The sequence below is a fragment of the Poecilia reticulata genome, chromosome 2 (assembly GCF_904066995.2).
Source record: "Poecilia reticulata chromosome 2, P_reticulata-male-v2, whole genome shotgun sequence".
NCBI lineage: Eukaryota > Metazoa > Chordata > Actinopteri > Cyprinodontiformes > Poeciliidae > Poecilia > Poecilia reticulata.
This window is the reverse complement of record NC_088831.1, coordinates 33,341,529-33,357,419: the sequence shown is the minus strand read 5'-3', so window position 1 is coordinate 33,357,419 and position 15,891 is coordinate 33,341,529. Positions and strand designations below refer to the sequence as shown.

Genomic DNA, 15,891 nt, shown 5'->3' with positions numbered 1-15,891 from the left:
AAAGAACTGGACTTTAAAAGTGTCGATTTGTTCAGGATGTATTTTAATTGGCCGTAATTAAAAGCCACAGAGCATTCGTTAAAAGAAAACAGGCTACGTGGGTGGAATCGTGCAACCAATCAAATAAAGGATGCAGAAAATGGTTAATAGTGATGAAAATAGCGGCATTGTAAAGCAAAAGATTCCAGCTGATCTCCAGCCGCTAGGGGGCAACCCTAACATCTGCTCAGGACTGGACGTCAGATTGAGATTTACCTGGAATGAGCCATTGATTTATGTTAAAGCAGTTTAAAGCTGCTGGTCTCCCTCTGTTCCTGCTGAAGCTGACCCAGCAGAAAGCAGGAGATACAAACCGCAAAAAGGAAACAAGAAATGAGCTTCTCTTGACCAAATAAAAACATCAAGCAAGATGGAAAGAAACACTATTATTCTGAAAAGTATATATATTGTGCGCATGCTTTTATTCAAGACTTTGGTCATAATTCACATGTTGAAAAATACATTACAAGTCATAATTCAAGAGAAGAGGTACATCGATGAGACTTTTCTCACATCTTGTCAGATTACAATCACAAACTTCCATGTTTTTCTGGGGGATTTTAATAGAATAAACCAACACAAAGAAGTGCACAAATATAAGGTGACATTGAAGTTACACATCAGTTTCTTTGTACCAGGAAATTGGTAAGAAGAGGCAATCTTACCAGATGAGACCAACATTAGCTAACTCTGCACTTCACCCTTAACACAACATCCATCAGTTAAACATGGTAGTGGCAGCATCATGTTGAGGGAAGAAGTCTAGCTCAGCAGGGTCGAGGAACCGCCTGGCAATAGTTGATGAGAAGTCAAACATCCCGCAACGGACTTCAAACTGGAAAGGAGGTTCAGTTTCCAGAAGTATTCACACCAAACTTTTCAGATGTTTATAAAAATGTCTACTTCAACGCATTTTTATGCATGACTTCATTTTGGTTTATTCCAATTAAATCCCTCTAATATTGGGGAGGGAGAGTAGAAAAAAGGCACTTTATTTCAAACTTTGGGATTTTGTAGGAATCTCTTGTATTGAACAATGAATTAGTCTTGTACACCTTCAGTCGTTTAGTGTTAAAGTATATTACTGCATTAGACTTTTATTTTTCCACTATCAACTTATTTTTCCTTTGTACTTTCTCCTACTATAGTTTGGTTACCTTTGTGATTAAATATTTCCTTTGGTTTATTCCTGTCATTTCTAAGTGCAAATAGAAACACTTCTAACCAGAATGTGAAATCACAGTCAGCTGATATTACTGCTGTTCTGTATGAGGTTTGACAAGTCTGCAGGATTAATGTTGTCAAATATGTCATTCATGCATCACCCTGTTCAATCCATCCAGTGTAATGAACAGTGCGGTTTCAACACAGTGTTTCATTAGGCCCCATTTGCAGATGTGCAACAGTCTGTATTTATAGAAACAGCAATATGTTCAATAGATTGTGGAAGAGAATGATAAAAAAAACTTTTTTTTTCCATTACAGCCTCTGATTTAGAGACTCATAATAACTTAAAGCTCCACCAAACCACAGAGGAGGTTCTTCTCTCCGCCAGCCGTCCACTAAAACGATTTTTCCCTATTTCTGCCGAGGCTGCAGCTATAACTTTAACAACCTCAACAATTTACTCCCATTACTGTCACCTTGCATTTAAATGACTGGTGATCCGCATCTAAAAACACCCTGCTGGAAAAACCACTGGGAATTTCACAGACTCAATTATGTTTTTATTTCATTTGGCTTTGCACATTTCTTATTCGCTTAATGTTTTGTTGTTTTTAGAAGTGCAATCAGTTCTGCATTCAGAATATGCAATTTTAACTCTACTTTTTCCCCAAACGGTGCTTCAGGTTATTAAATTAAAGCGTAGCACCGACAAAGCTCAGATTCTGATACTTCAAGCTGGATGCCAACTGATGTAGACAAAAATATCTTGCAAGGTGAGAATTTTTATTGCTATGGTTTGTGCATCTTTGGTCCACTATATGCATAATAAAGCAATTTATTTCCACAGTATAAGTGTAGTGACACACACGTTTGCATAGACTATTTGCTTTTCTTTCTCAAAATTATCAGAAAACATCTTGAAGATACCAAAGACTTTTTGAAAATTATTCTGTGGACTGACAAGGTAAAAGTGGAAATTATTTGGCAGGCGTTTGACTCATTACATCTCACAACAAAATACTGAATTTCAGAAAAAGTTACAACTCTAATTTAAAACCTGGAAAGCAAATGTCCCGCCGATTTGTGCTGTTAAAATTAAGCCCATTTGGTAACATGGTGCAAGACAATGTTACCAAGCACGTCTGAAGGTTTTGCAGTGGTCTAGTCAAAGTCTGGATCTAATTCTGACTGAGATGAAATGGTATGGTCTTAAACAGGCAGTTCAACATGAACTCTTTAGCAGGCCATTTCTTTTTCACATAGGGTCAGGTTAATTGGAGTTGTTTGGTATGGTTGATATTAAAATGTGATTTATGTTTGAAAGATTTAAGTGTGACAAATCTGTTACACTTCATTTCTGTAGGTTCTTCAACTTTTATTTGAATAAATTAAACCCTCTAAACGATTGTTACGTTTGCATTGATAAATACAAAGCAAACAGATGATGAGAGTGATTTAATGCATCGCATTAAAGCTACATGCGAGTGCAAAGTAAATATACATTAATTTGGTTAATTAGCAATGTAATTAGAAAAGTCTGCTGTCACACTGGAGGTGAGCTGAAGTTTAAAGCTGGCTGCGGGGTTTCTGGATGACCTCCCTCCATTTGTGGATCGCTGGGTTGCCGCTGGCTGCCAGCTTCCGGAGCAAGCTGCAGGGCTGCAGACCTGGAACATCAGGGTGGATCTGCTGGTAGTGCTCCAGCCTCTCCACAACCTTGTCTAGACCCACCTGGCCAGCGTAGAACATGGGACCCCCGCGGTGCCGGGGCCAGCCATACCCGAGCACATAGATGACGTCGATGTCTTCCGGTCCTGCGGCGATCCCGTCCTGGAGGATCTGGAAGCCCTCGTTGATCAGCGCGTAGAGGCAGCGCTCCAGCACCTCCTGGTGGTCGATGCGACGTGCCACCAGGCCGTGCTGGGCTCGGTACTCCTCCAGAAACCCGTGTAGCCAAGGGTCAGGTTTGGCCACACGGCCACCGGGTTTGTCGTACTGATACCACCCTCTGCCTGTTTTCTGACCAAACCTTCCGTGCTCACACAGCAGGTCTCCCAGAGGGCTGTACCTGCTGCCGCCTCGGATTCTAGCGGACTTTCCCGTAGAGGCGGGTGAAACTAAACCATCCGCCTTCCTGACCTTCCAGCCAACGTCCAGGCCAGAGAGGTCGGACACTTTGAACACACCCATGGCAAACCCGAACTCTTCCAGCACCTGGTCCACCTGCTCAGGTGTGGCTCCCTCTTCCAACAGGAAGAACGCTTGTTCCAAGTACGGCTTCAGCATTCGGTTTCCTACAAATCCCCGACAGTTTCCAACTGCGACACTCACTTTTCCCATCATCTTCCCCATCTGCATGGCGGTGGCCACGACTTCGGGGGACGAGCGCGGCCCGTAGACCACCTCCAGCAGCTGCATGACGTGAGCTGGCGCAAAAAAGTGCATCCCGACCACCAGTTCTGGACTCTGGGTTTGAGAAGCCAGCTCGTCTACGTCGAGCCCAGAGGTGTTTGTGCACAGGAGCGCGCCTGGTTTGCATATGGCCGACAGCTGCTGGAAGACGGTTTTCTTCAGAGCCATGTCCTCAAACACGGCTTCAATGACTAGGTCAACATCTGCCACAGCCTGGACGCTGCAGCTGTACTTGATTTTATCGTGTGCCAGGGGCACCCCTCGTCTCTTGGCCCCCCTCTCCAACATGCCAGACACCGCCTGCTTTGCCTCTGACAGCTGTTTCTCCTGGGTCTCCACGGCAACCACAGAGAACCCTGCCCGGGCCAGGGACACAGTTATACCTCGACCCATGGTGCCAAGCCCTTAGAGGACAGAAATCATACGTTTAAACACAGTAAATATTTCATCCACAAATCAATTCTATAAAAATGTAAACAGTTTAATTAAATCAAGCAGTGTGAAGATTTCTTCTAAATAGGCCGCTGAGTCGAACATCCAAATTGTCTGGAATCCAAGCCTCCATGCAGAGAGCAGCTACTCCACTCACTAAACCGGGAATATCAGCCTAATTTCCCTAGATGGGATGGGATAGATGGAAAAATGAATGGACAAGTCTTAAAATACATGTACATCTAAATAAATTGATTATTGTGAATATGTTTAATTTTTTTCTCACATTTCAGAACTCATTAAATAGATTCAATGCACATAGGTTAAATATTTCAATCATTTATTTCATGGAATTTTGATGTCTAAAAGTCAAAATTCTATATCTTGGAAAATTAGATTATTGTAGAAAAAAAAAGTTATAGCACGTTAGTGGATGGAAAATCTGTGACATAAAAATGTCCACCAGCAGCAGGGATAACCGCAGCCTTCAGAGCGTTGTCAAGAAAAATCCATTCAAGAATTTGAGGGAGCTTTCTGAAGTGGACCGTGCCATGTTATCTGCTGGTGTCGGTCCACTGTGTTTTCTGAAGTCCACAGTTAATTCAGCCATCTACCAGGAAATTCTAGAGCATTTCATGCTGCCTTCTGCTGACGAGCTGTATGGACGTGGTGATTTTATTTTCCAGCAAGAATTGGTATCTGCCCACATTGTCAAAGGTACTTGGGCTGGTTCAATGACAATAATGTTCCTGTCATTGATTGGCCAGCAAACTCCCCTGACCTGAACCTCATAGGAAATATATGTTATGTTGTCATGAGGAACCAACAAGGAAGATGACTGAAAGCAGCCATCAAAGCAACCATTTTTCCATGCTTATCCAGACGTGTCATCTACTTAAATCCAACTTCATATTTTACCAGACTGCTCAGGTACCTTGTTCTCACCCTCTAAATTAAAATGACAGCATAATGCAGGGAGAAACGCACATTCTCTGATATCATCTTTCACATATTAAATGGTTTTCCAGAGCTTGCAATTTTAATGCACAAGCTGCTGAGCTGCGCATATCCAAACTGGGGTGCATCCAATCCTCCCTGCAGGGAATAGCGAGTCCATTTACCAAACTCGGATGAACTGTTAATGAGGGCTTAGTTTCCATAGGCAACAGGACTTTGGAGATGCCACACAGATAGCCTGATGAGTCAGTGTGCCTGTGCTAATTGAAAGCTGAGTACAAATTAGAAGCCTAGAGCTCTTACCGATGACAGCTGCTTTACGCACAGGCCTGGGCTTGCTGGTGTCCCAGCGGGCTCCGTTGGCTGTGCTCCACCTGCTGACGGCTCTCTGGGCGAAGAAGTAGTACTGCAGAGCGCGGGCCTGACCTGAGGTGAAGAGTAGGGAAAACAGTTCCCGCTCTCGCTCCATTCCCTTAGCGTAGGGCAGAGTGACGGCAGCGTGAACTGCTTGGACACAAGTGCCCGGTGCTATGGCTCCGCGGGCGCTCCGCCGCACCTGCTGCATCGCCCTTTCAAAGATCGCATCCAAATCGGGGGGACGTGGACACGGATAGGTGCTGATGCGGCGCGCATCCAAAGATTTACCTGGAAGAGAAGCAATGAGGAAGTCTCTTCAAGGAATTTACAGCGAGTGGAAAGCAGGAAGTAGTGAAAACACACTTATAAAATGTAGCTTTTGGTCAGACTATAACGACACAAAGACACACACGTAATAATAATAGTCGTTAATTCATACTCTAACTGTAATCAAAACAAAATAAAATAAAAATGACTTGTAACTGTCACATAGATTGATAAGGTGAAGGCTGACGTTATTCAGTCTAAATCTGCCTGACATTGCAAATAAACCATTTCCACTCTTCATAGTTATAGTATAGCAAATATTAGCATTGTACACAAAATCAACAACTAAGTCAAGACAAGAAAAAAAATCTGAAAAATGAAAAGGTAAGTAAATCAACATCACAAAGGTTTCAATCAGACTTCAAAAATGCAAGTGCCTTTATAGCTTTCAACTACTCCGCTTTAATTCCCTTTTAAACTATTATGGTATTACTATGATTAAAATGTTCTGGCAAACTGTTCCACCCCGAGATGCACAGAGATGCACATACCACAGTGCATTTATAGTATACATATATTATATTTATACTTGATTGTTCAAGTTAAAAACAATTTGAAACAATTTCTGAATATCTTTAGGGAGCATATGATTGTATAAATTATTGCATGAATCTAGTTTATGGTCATATTCATAGGCATAATTTTAATTTCAAGCTAAAAAGTGCTTCCCCTTTTCAAGCAGTGCTTCTCACTTCTCCACTCTGTTGGAATTTTCAACCAGCACTCAGGAAGTGTGGATATAATTCATTTTTCAGGCACATTCATCCACTCAGTCAGCTTCTGAGAGCAGGCTGATCTGACGGGCCGCTTCCAGATAATCGCAGGGACTCTGGCTGAACGCTGCAGCTCTGAGTGAAACAAAAAAAGCAAAAGGTTCACTTCCAACAAAATTCTGTAATTCTTGGGATTTCGAGCAAAAGGAAAACCCTACAGTGGCTTCCAAAATATCCAGACACGTTCACCTTGACATTTTTGTCATGGTAAAAAAAAACTAAAAAATCAGCTCACAGTAGTGGATAATTATGAACTGGAAGAGAAATTATTTAAGGTCTTCAATTTTTTTTATAAGTAAAAATGTTGAAAGAGTGACATGTAATTTAGTACACTCCTCACGGGTCAATGGCTTTGCAATTCATTGTATAAGAGATTGTTTACAAGAGAAGATTTAATGTTTAATCCAACAACCTCACAGCACAAGCCTTCCTACATGCTGAAATTTTAAAGAACGAGAAAGAAAAAGATGGCCGCTCTGCCAAAACCTTGTTAGCGGCATCTTAATTCCCAATCCTGACTCCTCTGATGTGATTACAAGAGACAGCAGTCAGAAACCTTCACAGCTCCACTGAATTACTCTCACATGAGGGTCTGGGTCGGAAACTGGGTCACTGAGGTGAAGCTTAAAGCGACAGCGAGAATATCTGACTTATCTTAACCACTTTCGCCGATAGGAGACACATTTCTCAAAAGAAGGATATTAAAAATAGAGAAATGGGGACGAAGGTCATCCATGATAAAGAATTTATTCTCGGTAAACAATCGCACATCGGTGAGGTGGTATGTGGAAGTGCGATGCCGTTTCAGTGTGATTTACAAGGCATTATTGCGGCAGTTAATCTGTAAATGGTTGAGCTGTGGATTTGCAGCCGATGGGAAGCCTGGCTGCCCCCCCGACAGATGTAGAGGGCAGATGTTGCAACCGCTGGGTTAAAAAAAAGTTAATCTCATCACCAGTGAGAGACTCAGATCTGTTCCTGGCCACGCCTGCATTAAATTAAATGCACAAAGTTATTTTTTTTTTTTTTAAGCAAATGTGGACTTGTGTGGTGTTTATGTGGAGAGGCGTGACCTTAATGCATTTTGCATCCTGGGCTCAAACTTTTCATGCTTTTTCAAAAAATATGCATCCACAAACTAAGGTTACTTTTCTAATACTACATGTCTTTTACTTGATCTTATTCAGGCATTTGAACTTTACAAACACAAATGCCTTGGTCGCAGGGTTCCTGCACAAACACCACTTTTTCAGACTTTAATCTCCAGAGTTCTCAGTCCTTTTCAGATCACAGTTAACCTAAAAACAGAAGTTCATTGAGAATTCATTGCAAATATTTCTACAGACGTCAGGATTTAATTATGGTACTTGGAAAAAAATTGGGTGAGTGAGTGGGTGAGTGAGGAAAAGAGAAAGAAAACAGACAGATGGGCGGATATTTTTCCATACTCATCCAGACCTGTTGAATAGTTTTCCAGACTGGCAGCAACTCTGTTCTCATGGTAACAAGGTGCAAAGAGGAGACAATAACTCTTCCTGACATTATCTTTTATTATATTATGATGTATTAAATGTGTTTTTCAGACCCAAAAGTTGGCATTTTCTACAGACAAAAGAGCATAGCTGTAGGCCCAATACTGACACCCAAACAGACTTCCTGCTGATTTGAACGCCTCCAAAAAAAGATGTCAGGGTTCAGAAACCTACAAACATCAGCTGCAGATGACATATCCGACACAGAGTGACGTGAAGCCTCCAGTGCAGTCATACAAACATCGATTCATGTTTGCTTCACACAGAAAAACAAAAGCTGCTCCATAAAGCGAGACCCTGCTGGGGCTAAATACACCTCCCTCCTGTGTGTGCTCCCAACACACACAACCAGCAGAGTGGGCGGTGTGTGTGTTCAGTTCACACTTTACGTGGAAGAACACGAGCTCAAACAGAAGCAGCAGACACGATGCTTTGCTCCCTTCTTACTTCTTCATGTTAAATATGAATCCACAGGTTATTTTCTTCTTTTTAACTTAACAGACAGACACGAAGCAGAAACTGTTAGCCGAGACCCCCACAGTTTAAAACAACATTACTTTCTGCAACAGACGAGGAGGCACAAAGCGTTTTCATTTTTCATTTGAGCCGAGAACACTGGCTTTTCTTTTCACTTTTATCCCCATTCAGCCAAAAGAGAATGACCTATTCTTCAGTCAGACTGGGAGATTGCTCCTCCAGCTCTCCAGGGATGTGGCACACTTCAGGAATCCACTCAGTGTGTAAAATGAGTCAGATTCACGTGCATGCGGGAATCCTCGTACCACTAATCGACTGGAGAGGGCCTCGATATTAATATTCTAGGGAAGTTTGTCCCTTTTCGCCTTCCTGAATAATACAGCAAAAGCAGTGAAGACATCAGAGCCCATCTGACAGCGCCATGAAACATTTATGGACCGTGTTGGTGGAGGATCTGGCTGCCGTGTCTTCTGCTTGCTTTGCCTTCCAAGGGCTTCGCGTCGACACGTCTTGATGTCGGCCTGGCCTGAAATAACCGCTCCAATAGAAGTTTCTCCTCCTTCTACCGAGTTAATATTTAATGCAGGGAAGAAAGTTTCTATCACTCCATTAAATACCTCCAGAAGCATTTATCTTGCGGCTTACCTGCCACACTTTGAGCAAACTTGACTGCTGCATCCACAGCGTTGAGATCCGTCACCTCATCAACGATTCCTAGCTGCCGAGCCTCAGCTGCAGTCACGTGGCGGCCTGTGGGACACACAGAAAAGGCCTCTATACATTATGTAGAACGTGACATATTAAAGTCAGTGAGCGTCAAATTTATATGTAAAGGGCACCTTGTTACTGGGTAGCTTATTATACTGGATACAAAAGTCAATACACCACTGCTAAAGTGACTTTTTACGATGTAAAAAAAAATGAGAATGAGAAATGATTTCACAACTTTCCTATATTTAAATGTGATTTATTATCTCAGCAATAGTATTAACACCCTTAAGAGTCTGCCAGCCTCCCACACTTTGGCGATATCTGTCCACTCTGCTTTGCCAAAAGCTTCTAATTCTATTTGATCGTGAAGACGTCTCTGGTCCAAAGCTCTTTTCAGATATCCAGGCAGACTTTCTGACACATTTAGTTCTGGACTCTGGTTAGACCAGCTGAAGAACTTCAAATTCATCAATTTTGTTGATTTTAAATGCCTGCTTTGCTGAGAAAAATATAAATAAATAAATAAAAACTTCATCTGAAGTTTTAGAGCCAAACCCGGAAGATTTTGGTGAAAAACTTCACCCAGCTTTGACAAAAACTCCAGTTCTATTTAAAAAAGGTAACTCCAGAGCATCATACTGCCACCACCATGTTTCACTGGTGTTATATTGTATTGTTTTCATGCCATCCAAAGTGATGCTAATTATAAACACATTCTTCCAGAAGGTTTCAATTTGTATTTAAAGGATCCTAATGTCATGAAAATCTTAGCTGGAGAGCTAAGCTTTATTCCAAATGAATTACATTCACACGTAATGTTGTTTGTGCCCCAAAAGAACAAATTTTGAAATCAGATTAAAAGGTGTGTAAAACAATGTGTTTTTCTATTGGTGTTCACACAATGCAACCAGGTTACTGCAGCTTCATTTCCCCCATCTCACAGATTTGTTTGATTTCACTTAAAAAATTACACTTAAGGTGGAAAAAGTTTTGGAAAATATTTATCTTGATCTTTTATGAATCAGAAAAAAACCGACATTTTAGCTAAGTGTCAGACTCATTGAGATAATTCTATACAAGTAGAAAGTAGGAGACAAGCTGTACAACCTACCATATGCTGCCACCTGCTGGCCAACGGAGTAAGATGCATTTAGCAACTTAAATGACTTTCTGCATTAATAAAATGATGTCTGATAATCTGAAAAATCAAGCCACTCTAGAGCCTTTACTCTTACTGCAGGAGATAGTAACCTGCTGGAGCCTGTTGAGCAGCAAAATCTTCCAGAAACTTTGAGTTGCTGTTTAGAGGAAAACCTTACTTCCAGCACAAATATACATCTGTGACTGGTTAACTTAATAGAGCACTTTAGGTTGGGTCAAAGTTGGACTTTTCCGCTTTATTAAGAATTGGAAAATTCTTAATAAATAATAAAAATCCTTAAATCAGATTTCATAATTTGCATGAACTCTGGTTATTAAATTTACCAAATTAAGAGTCCCTGTTTGTTTTTTGTTTTTTTTTCTTTGAGAGAAAACTTTGTTTTCTAATGAACACACAGAACTTTTGAAATCTTTTGTAGCTTTTTACAGCATAGAGACATGTCAAGGTCATGATGATGGCTATTTCTCCACGAGGAAAACAAATTTTTGTCCAAACTTTATAACCCAGATTTTTCAAAGAATTTCTTTAGACATTTGGCTGTTTGTTATCTTGTTCTAGAATTTCATAGAGACAATCAATTGAACTGCTGGAAAATAAGATACTAAAACATTTTCATAGCAACAGGAGCATCTATATGATAAGTTTTTCATGAATCTACCTGTGATGATGAGGTCCAAGGCAGCTGGGACTCCAGTGAGCCTCGGCAGACGCTGAGTTCCTCCTGCGCCTGGCAGCAGACCCAAAGCCACCTCTGGAAATCCCAGTCTGGCCTGAATCAAATTATTCATGAAGTACAATGTGTTCGTGAGCCTAGTCTCACAATGCAGATGTTTGACAAAAGCAGGATTTGCTTCCTATTTGTTAAACTGCATCAAACTGAAAATAAACTTTGTTTTCACCTTGCTAGTTGCTTCATCAACAACAAAATACAAGTCCGTCCGTGCAAAAATGTGGATCATCTTGTTTTTTATTTTTGTTTTTTTTTACAGTTCAATAAATACTGCATTTTAAAGCTAAAATGTAGCACTGTTTTGCAGTCCATGTTTGTTACACTTAATGTTAAACTACAACAGATGACTTTGTATTAGAGCTTTAAAAGTAAAGCAGAACTCTTTATCAGCTTTTAAAAGTCTGATTGATGCATCTCAAGGTTTGGAAATGTGGTTTTTTTTAGAGGATTTCATGTAAAAATGGGGTAAATATTAATGTACGCCACAATTTTGGGATTTTTTTTCTGAAGTGTGAACTAACCTTAGAGTGGGCGATACGATAGTGACAAGAGAGCGCCAACTCGAGGCCTCCGCCTAAAGCGATCCCCTCTATGGCTGCCACCACCGGTTTGGATGCTGCCTCGATCAGATGGACCATTGGCACCAGAGGAGGCCCGGTCATCTTGGCCCCGAACTCTCTGATGTCTGCTCCTGTTGTACAAAACCATGATGACAAACCTGTAACACGAGCTGCACATGATTTTATTGTCCTAAAAAAAATAAATAAACTGGAACAGAACATTTAAAGAACTTTTTTTACTTTATGAAACAAGGTGAATCCTGAATTATTTAGAAGTGCATTATCACTGACATGGAGCAAAGGACTCTCTGTACCTCCACAAAATTTTCCATTCTGGCCACAGATTACCACAGACTTCACCTCTGGCTCACTGAGCGCTCTGTGCATCATGTCAACAATGCCTTGCCTCACCGCTGCACTGCAGAAACAAACATAAACAGCAGATTTACAACATTGTTGGCTTTAAGCTACTCCCAACTGAGCTTCCAGAACACTGGAGTGTTTTTTGCTGAACACCTCCTGCCTACTATTGCTACGAATTCTGTTCCAGGCAAAAAGTGTTCATGTTACAAACACAACCTATAGTTTGCTCCATCAAGATTTTATTAGAGAGACGAGTAGGACATTTTGGAAACCATGCAGTGGAAGGAAAAGGATATATGGTTTTCACAATTTTTTTGACAAATAAAATCTAATACGTGTTGAATCCATATATCTTTATCCCCTCAGTTACTTTGACACCCTTAAGTAAAATATTGCACAACCAATTGCCTTTGAAAACTACATAATTAAAAGGCCGCTGCCTCAATTAGTACTTTTAATAATCACCTTCAGTGAAGCGAAGAATATCTCCACAGCTTGGAAAAAGAATGACACAGTATGATATTGTCACCCCCGATTTCTAGCATGGGGGGTGTGGTACCATGTTACTTTGAGTTTTGATCTCATCTGACCAGAGCAATAATTTGCTAAGTCTCCTTCAGGAGCTTGTAGGAAACACCAAATGTGTATTATTACTCATTTCTCCTCTAAACTCCTCCTGAGTTACCATGGGGCCCTCGGCTGCTATTCTGATTAATGATTCGTTGCCAGGCCAGTTAGTTGAGGTGGACGGCCATGTTGTGCCACTTGTTTTTTTTTCTTCCATGTTCACATCATAGATTAAGTTATGTAATCTGAGATGTTTAAGTCTTGAGATACTGTTACACTTGGGAACTGGATGCACTGGACTGCATTCAGAGTCATCAGAGTAAAGGGGTTTAAATACAAATGTATGCCAAGTTTTATATTTTCAAACAGAAGCATCCGCTCCATAATGAGTTGACTTCAAAATAACAGGGAAATGAAGGCCATAACATATCCTGGACCAGTCAAACCAGAACGACTTTAAGATTTAAGATGTTTGTAGAATGTTAATAGGGTGTCACTGAAGTTTTGCTCTCATCCAGTAAATTATTAATAACGGTGATTCATTGTGAGCACTCAGTGTATCTAAGGGAACAATCTGGTGGGCAGAGCACAACATGAGTTAAAGTTGGAGTTCAACCTCTTTAATTAGATAAGGGAGCAAAACAAAAGCTAAATTTGCTGCCTTTGTATTGCAAAGGCAGCACAAGTACATTACTTTTACTTCTGCACACAAGAACATAAATCCACATGTGTACACAAGTAATGTGTGTACAAGCACAAAATATTTATAGCGACAGAATAATTATAATTGGTGTCTTAACGTTTTGATGTATGAATGAACAATTCAATTAAAGTAGTTCTACTAAATCTAAGTATATCATAATATTCTTAAATCATTAAAATTGTAAAATAGTTTAACAAGTTCCTCACTTTTGTTGGCAAAAAAAAAACATGATGGTTTCTAAAACAAATAAGTTCAAAGCTAGGGATTACTTTCTAAATCTACAAGTAATCATTTTAGATTCTGTTTATTTGTGTAGATGCATAATTATCTACATTAATTAGTTAATTTAAAAGAAATGAACATAAGTTATATGAGGCCAGTACAGTAAGAGCATTGCGCAATCTGACTTTGCTGGATCAGAGATTCCTAGAGAGATCGACAACTGTCCTAAAAATAATCCTCCACAATGTAGAATGATGTAAGATTTGATTGGAAATGTTTTGGAAATTACCTTATAACTCTTCACTGCTATCGTTTCCCATTTTGCAGCTGTTTTAGACAAAACTCCCGCTTTTAAAGAGATGGTCTTTAAAACTCATGACAATTAATCGAGTGCCTTACCTGGCAGGTATAGCTGCTTTCACGGAAGGAGCAAATGTATCCCACACGGCTCTGTCTATTTTGTTGTTTTCTTAAAGAAATGACGGTGTGTGTTCTTGAGTTGCATTCAGATTATTGTCAGAGTGTGAGCTTTTTATCCCATACTAGCAAGTTTTATACTAAACGTACGTGCGAAGCACTTTTAAATTAATCCAAATTGCTATTTGGATTAATTTCTCAGTTGGTCAAACGTATTACTTACTCTTTCTTGTTTATGCTCGCAAAATGTATTTGGACATAATCATATTTTCAAACCAAATTAGGAATGCACAATAAGTCATGTATTTACTTTGAAGGACAGACTAAATTTGTTTGGAAGAAGTAAAGTTCTGCCGTTGATTGTTTCTCACCTCAGTGCATTGACGGGAGGATTCTGCAGAGTTATCATGCCAACAGAGCCTGAAACTCGACTGTATAAAGCCATGGTGTCCAACAAATATTTCGAGTTGTTGTTGCACTTCTTTTCCTGTTCTCCAAATGAACTTTGAAATCGTTAGCGAGACACATGGAAGCCCTTATCGGCGACGCTGAAGTTAGTGTCTGAGTCGAAGTGTCTTGTTAAAGGGTTGTTTCACTCGTTTTCTGAATTTAAAATACTTGCGCAGCTAAAACATGCACTTATCAGTGAACTCTTAAGATACATAAAAAAATAAAAAATAAATATAATAATAATAATAATAATAATAATAATAATAATAATAATAATAATAATAATAATAATAATAATAATAATAATAATAGTAGTAGTAGTAGTAGAAGGAGGAAGTCCAAACCATCTCCTCGTTGGATCATAATGGGGAATGATCATTTCCACAACATATCTCTGTCTGGCTTTTTAACCATACGTCCAGACAGAGATTTAAGGAGGGGCAGCAAAAGCAAATGAGGGATATAAGCAGCTTTTGGCAACAGCTGCATTTAATGGAAATTGAGCTGTTAGCAGACTGTCATGAGACTTTCACACGTCTTCACTCAGAGGCAGAAGAAGTCTGCAGAGAACAAAAAGAATTAGAACATCTGTAATAATATTCGTTTGCCAGATTAATCTGTTCTCCAGACACCAGGAAAAAAAAAGACATATTGCATAAGTATAGTGTTCCAGGGACACAACCTTGTACTAACTGTGAAGTATGGAGGTGGAAGTGTCATGGTGTTGACTTAATGTAGTATGATCCAGTCATCTCGCCATAATATAATTCATCATGAATGCCACCATGTCTCAGAGGGTGTTTGAAGAAAATGTGTGGCAATCTGTGGAAACAGTTGAGCTGAAGATGAAGAGGAGTAGAGCAAAATTTCCTCAGACCAGTGTCAGAGACCGGTAGATAGCTGAAGAAGGAACTCACTGTAGCGACAGGACCAAAATATAGCTGGGTCTGGCGAGTTCTTCTCTCAGATAATCTCAAAATTTTTTGTTAATTTACTTTTTCAGTGATTAATTTAATTTTCCTTAAAAAGGAAGAATTATTATTTTTAATTTCATTTTGAGGGCTATAAAACGAGCTTAGAAATTGATATGCAAATTTTTCTTCATTTCTTTTATTTGTGGGGTCTATTGTGTCTGTCTTTCTTACAAACACATATTTCCACAGATCAAAATGCATTTTAATAATATGTATTCAATGCAGCATAATTCACGTCATATTTGAACGGTCATATTTAAATTATGAACTAGAGTTTAACAAAGACAGTCCGGAGATGCCTACTGCAGTTAAACGCTTTCAATCACCGACTCTGATCCTAACTTCAGCGTTGCCCTTTATTTCTGCTTTTGTCCCTCAACGGTTCCAGCTGTACACTGCTGCCCCCATCTGGAGCGGAGCGTAATTAACATCTCCATTTATTTCCACTCTTCAGGTTGATCTTATTTTGGGAAATCATGAAGTACTGGCTGTTAATATAAGTGATAAATAATAATAATAATAATAATAATAATAATAATAATAATAATAATAATAATAA

General features: G+C 39.7%; 1 protein-coding gene across 1 annotated transcript; it reads right to left on the bottom strand.

Annotated features, from left to right (window-relative positions):
- Positions 1-442: 442 nt before the first annotated feature.
- On the bottom strand, positions 443-14,497 carry ehhadh (enoyl-CoA, hydratase/3-hydroxyacyl CoA dehydrogenase). The gene is made up of 7 exons (XM_008403951.3): positions 14,280-14,497; positions 11,951-12,054; positions 11,598-11,767; positions 11,005-11,116; positions 9,119-9,223; positions 5,311-5,652; positions 443-4,022 (listed from the first exon to the last, which is right to left on the bottom strand). Exons 1-7 carry the CDS (start codon positions 14,351-14,353, stop codon positions 2,773-2,775), a joined length of 2,157 nt encoding a protein of 718 aa, XP_008402173.2. The 5' UTR covers positions 14,354-14,497; the 3' UTR covers positions 443-2,772.
- Positions 14,498-15,891: the final 1,394 nt, after the last annotated feature.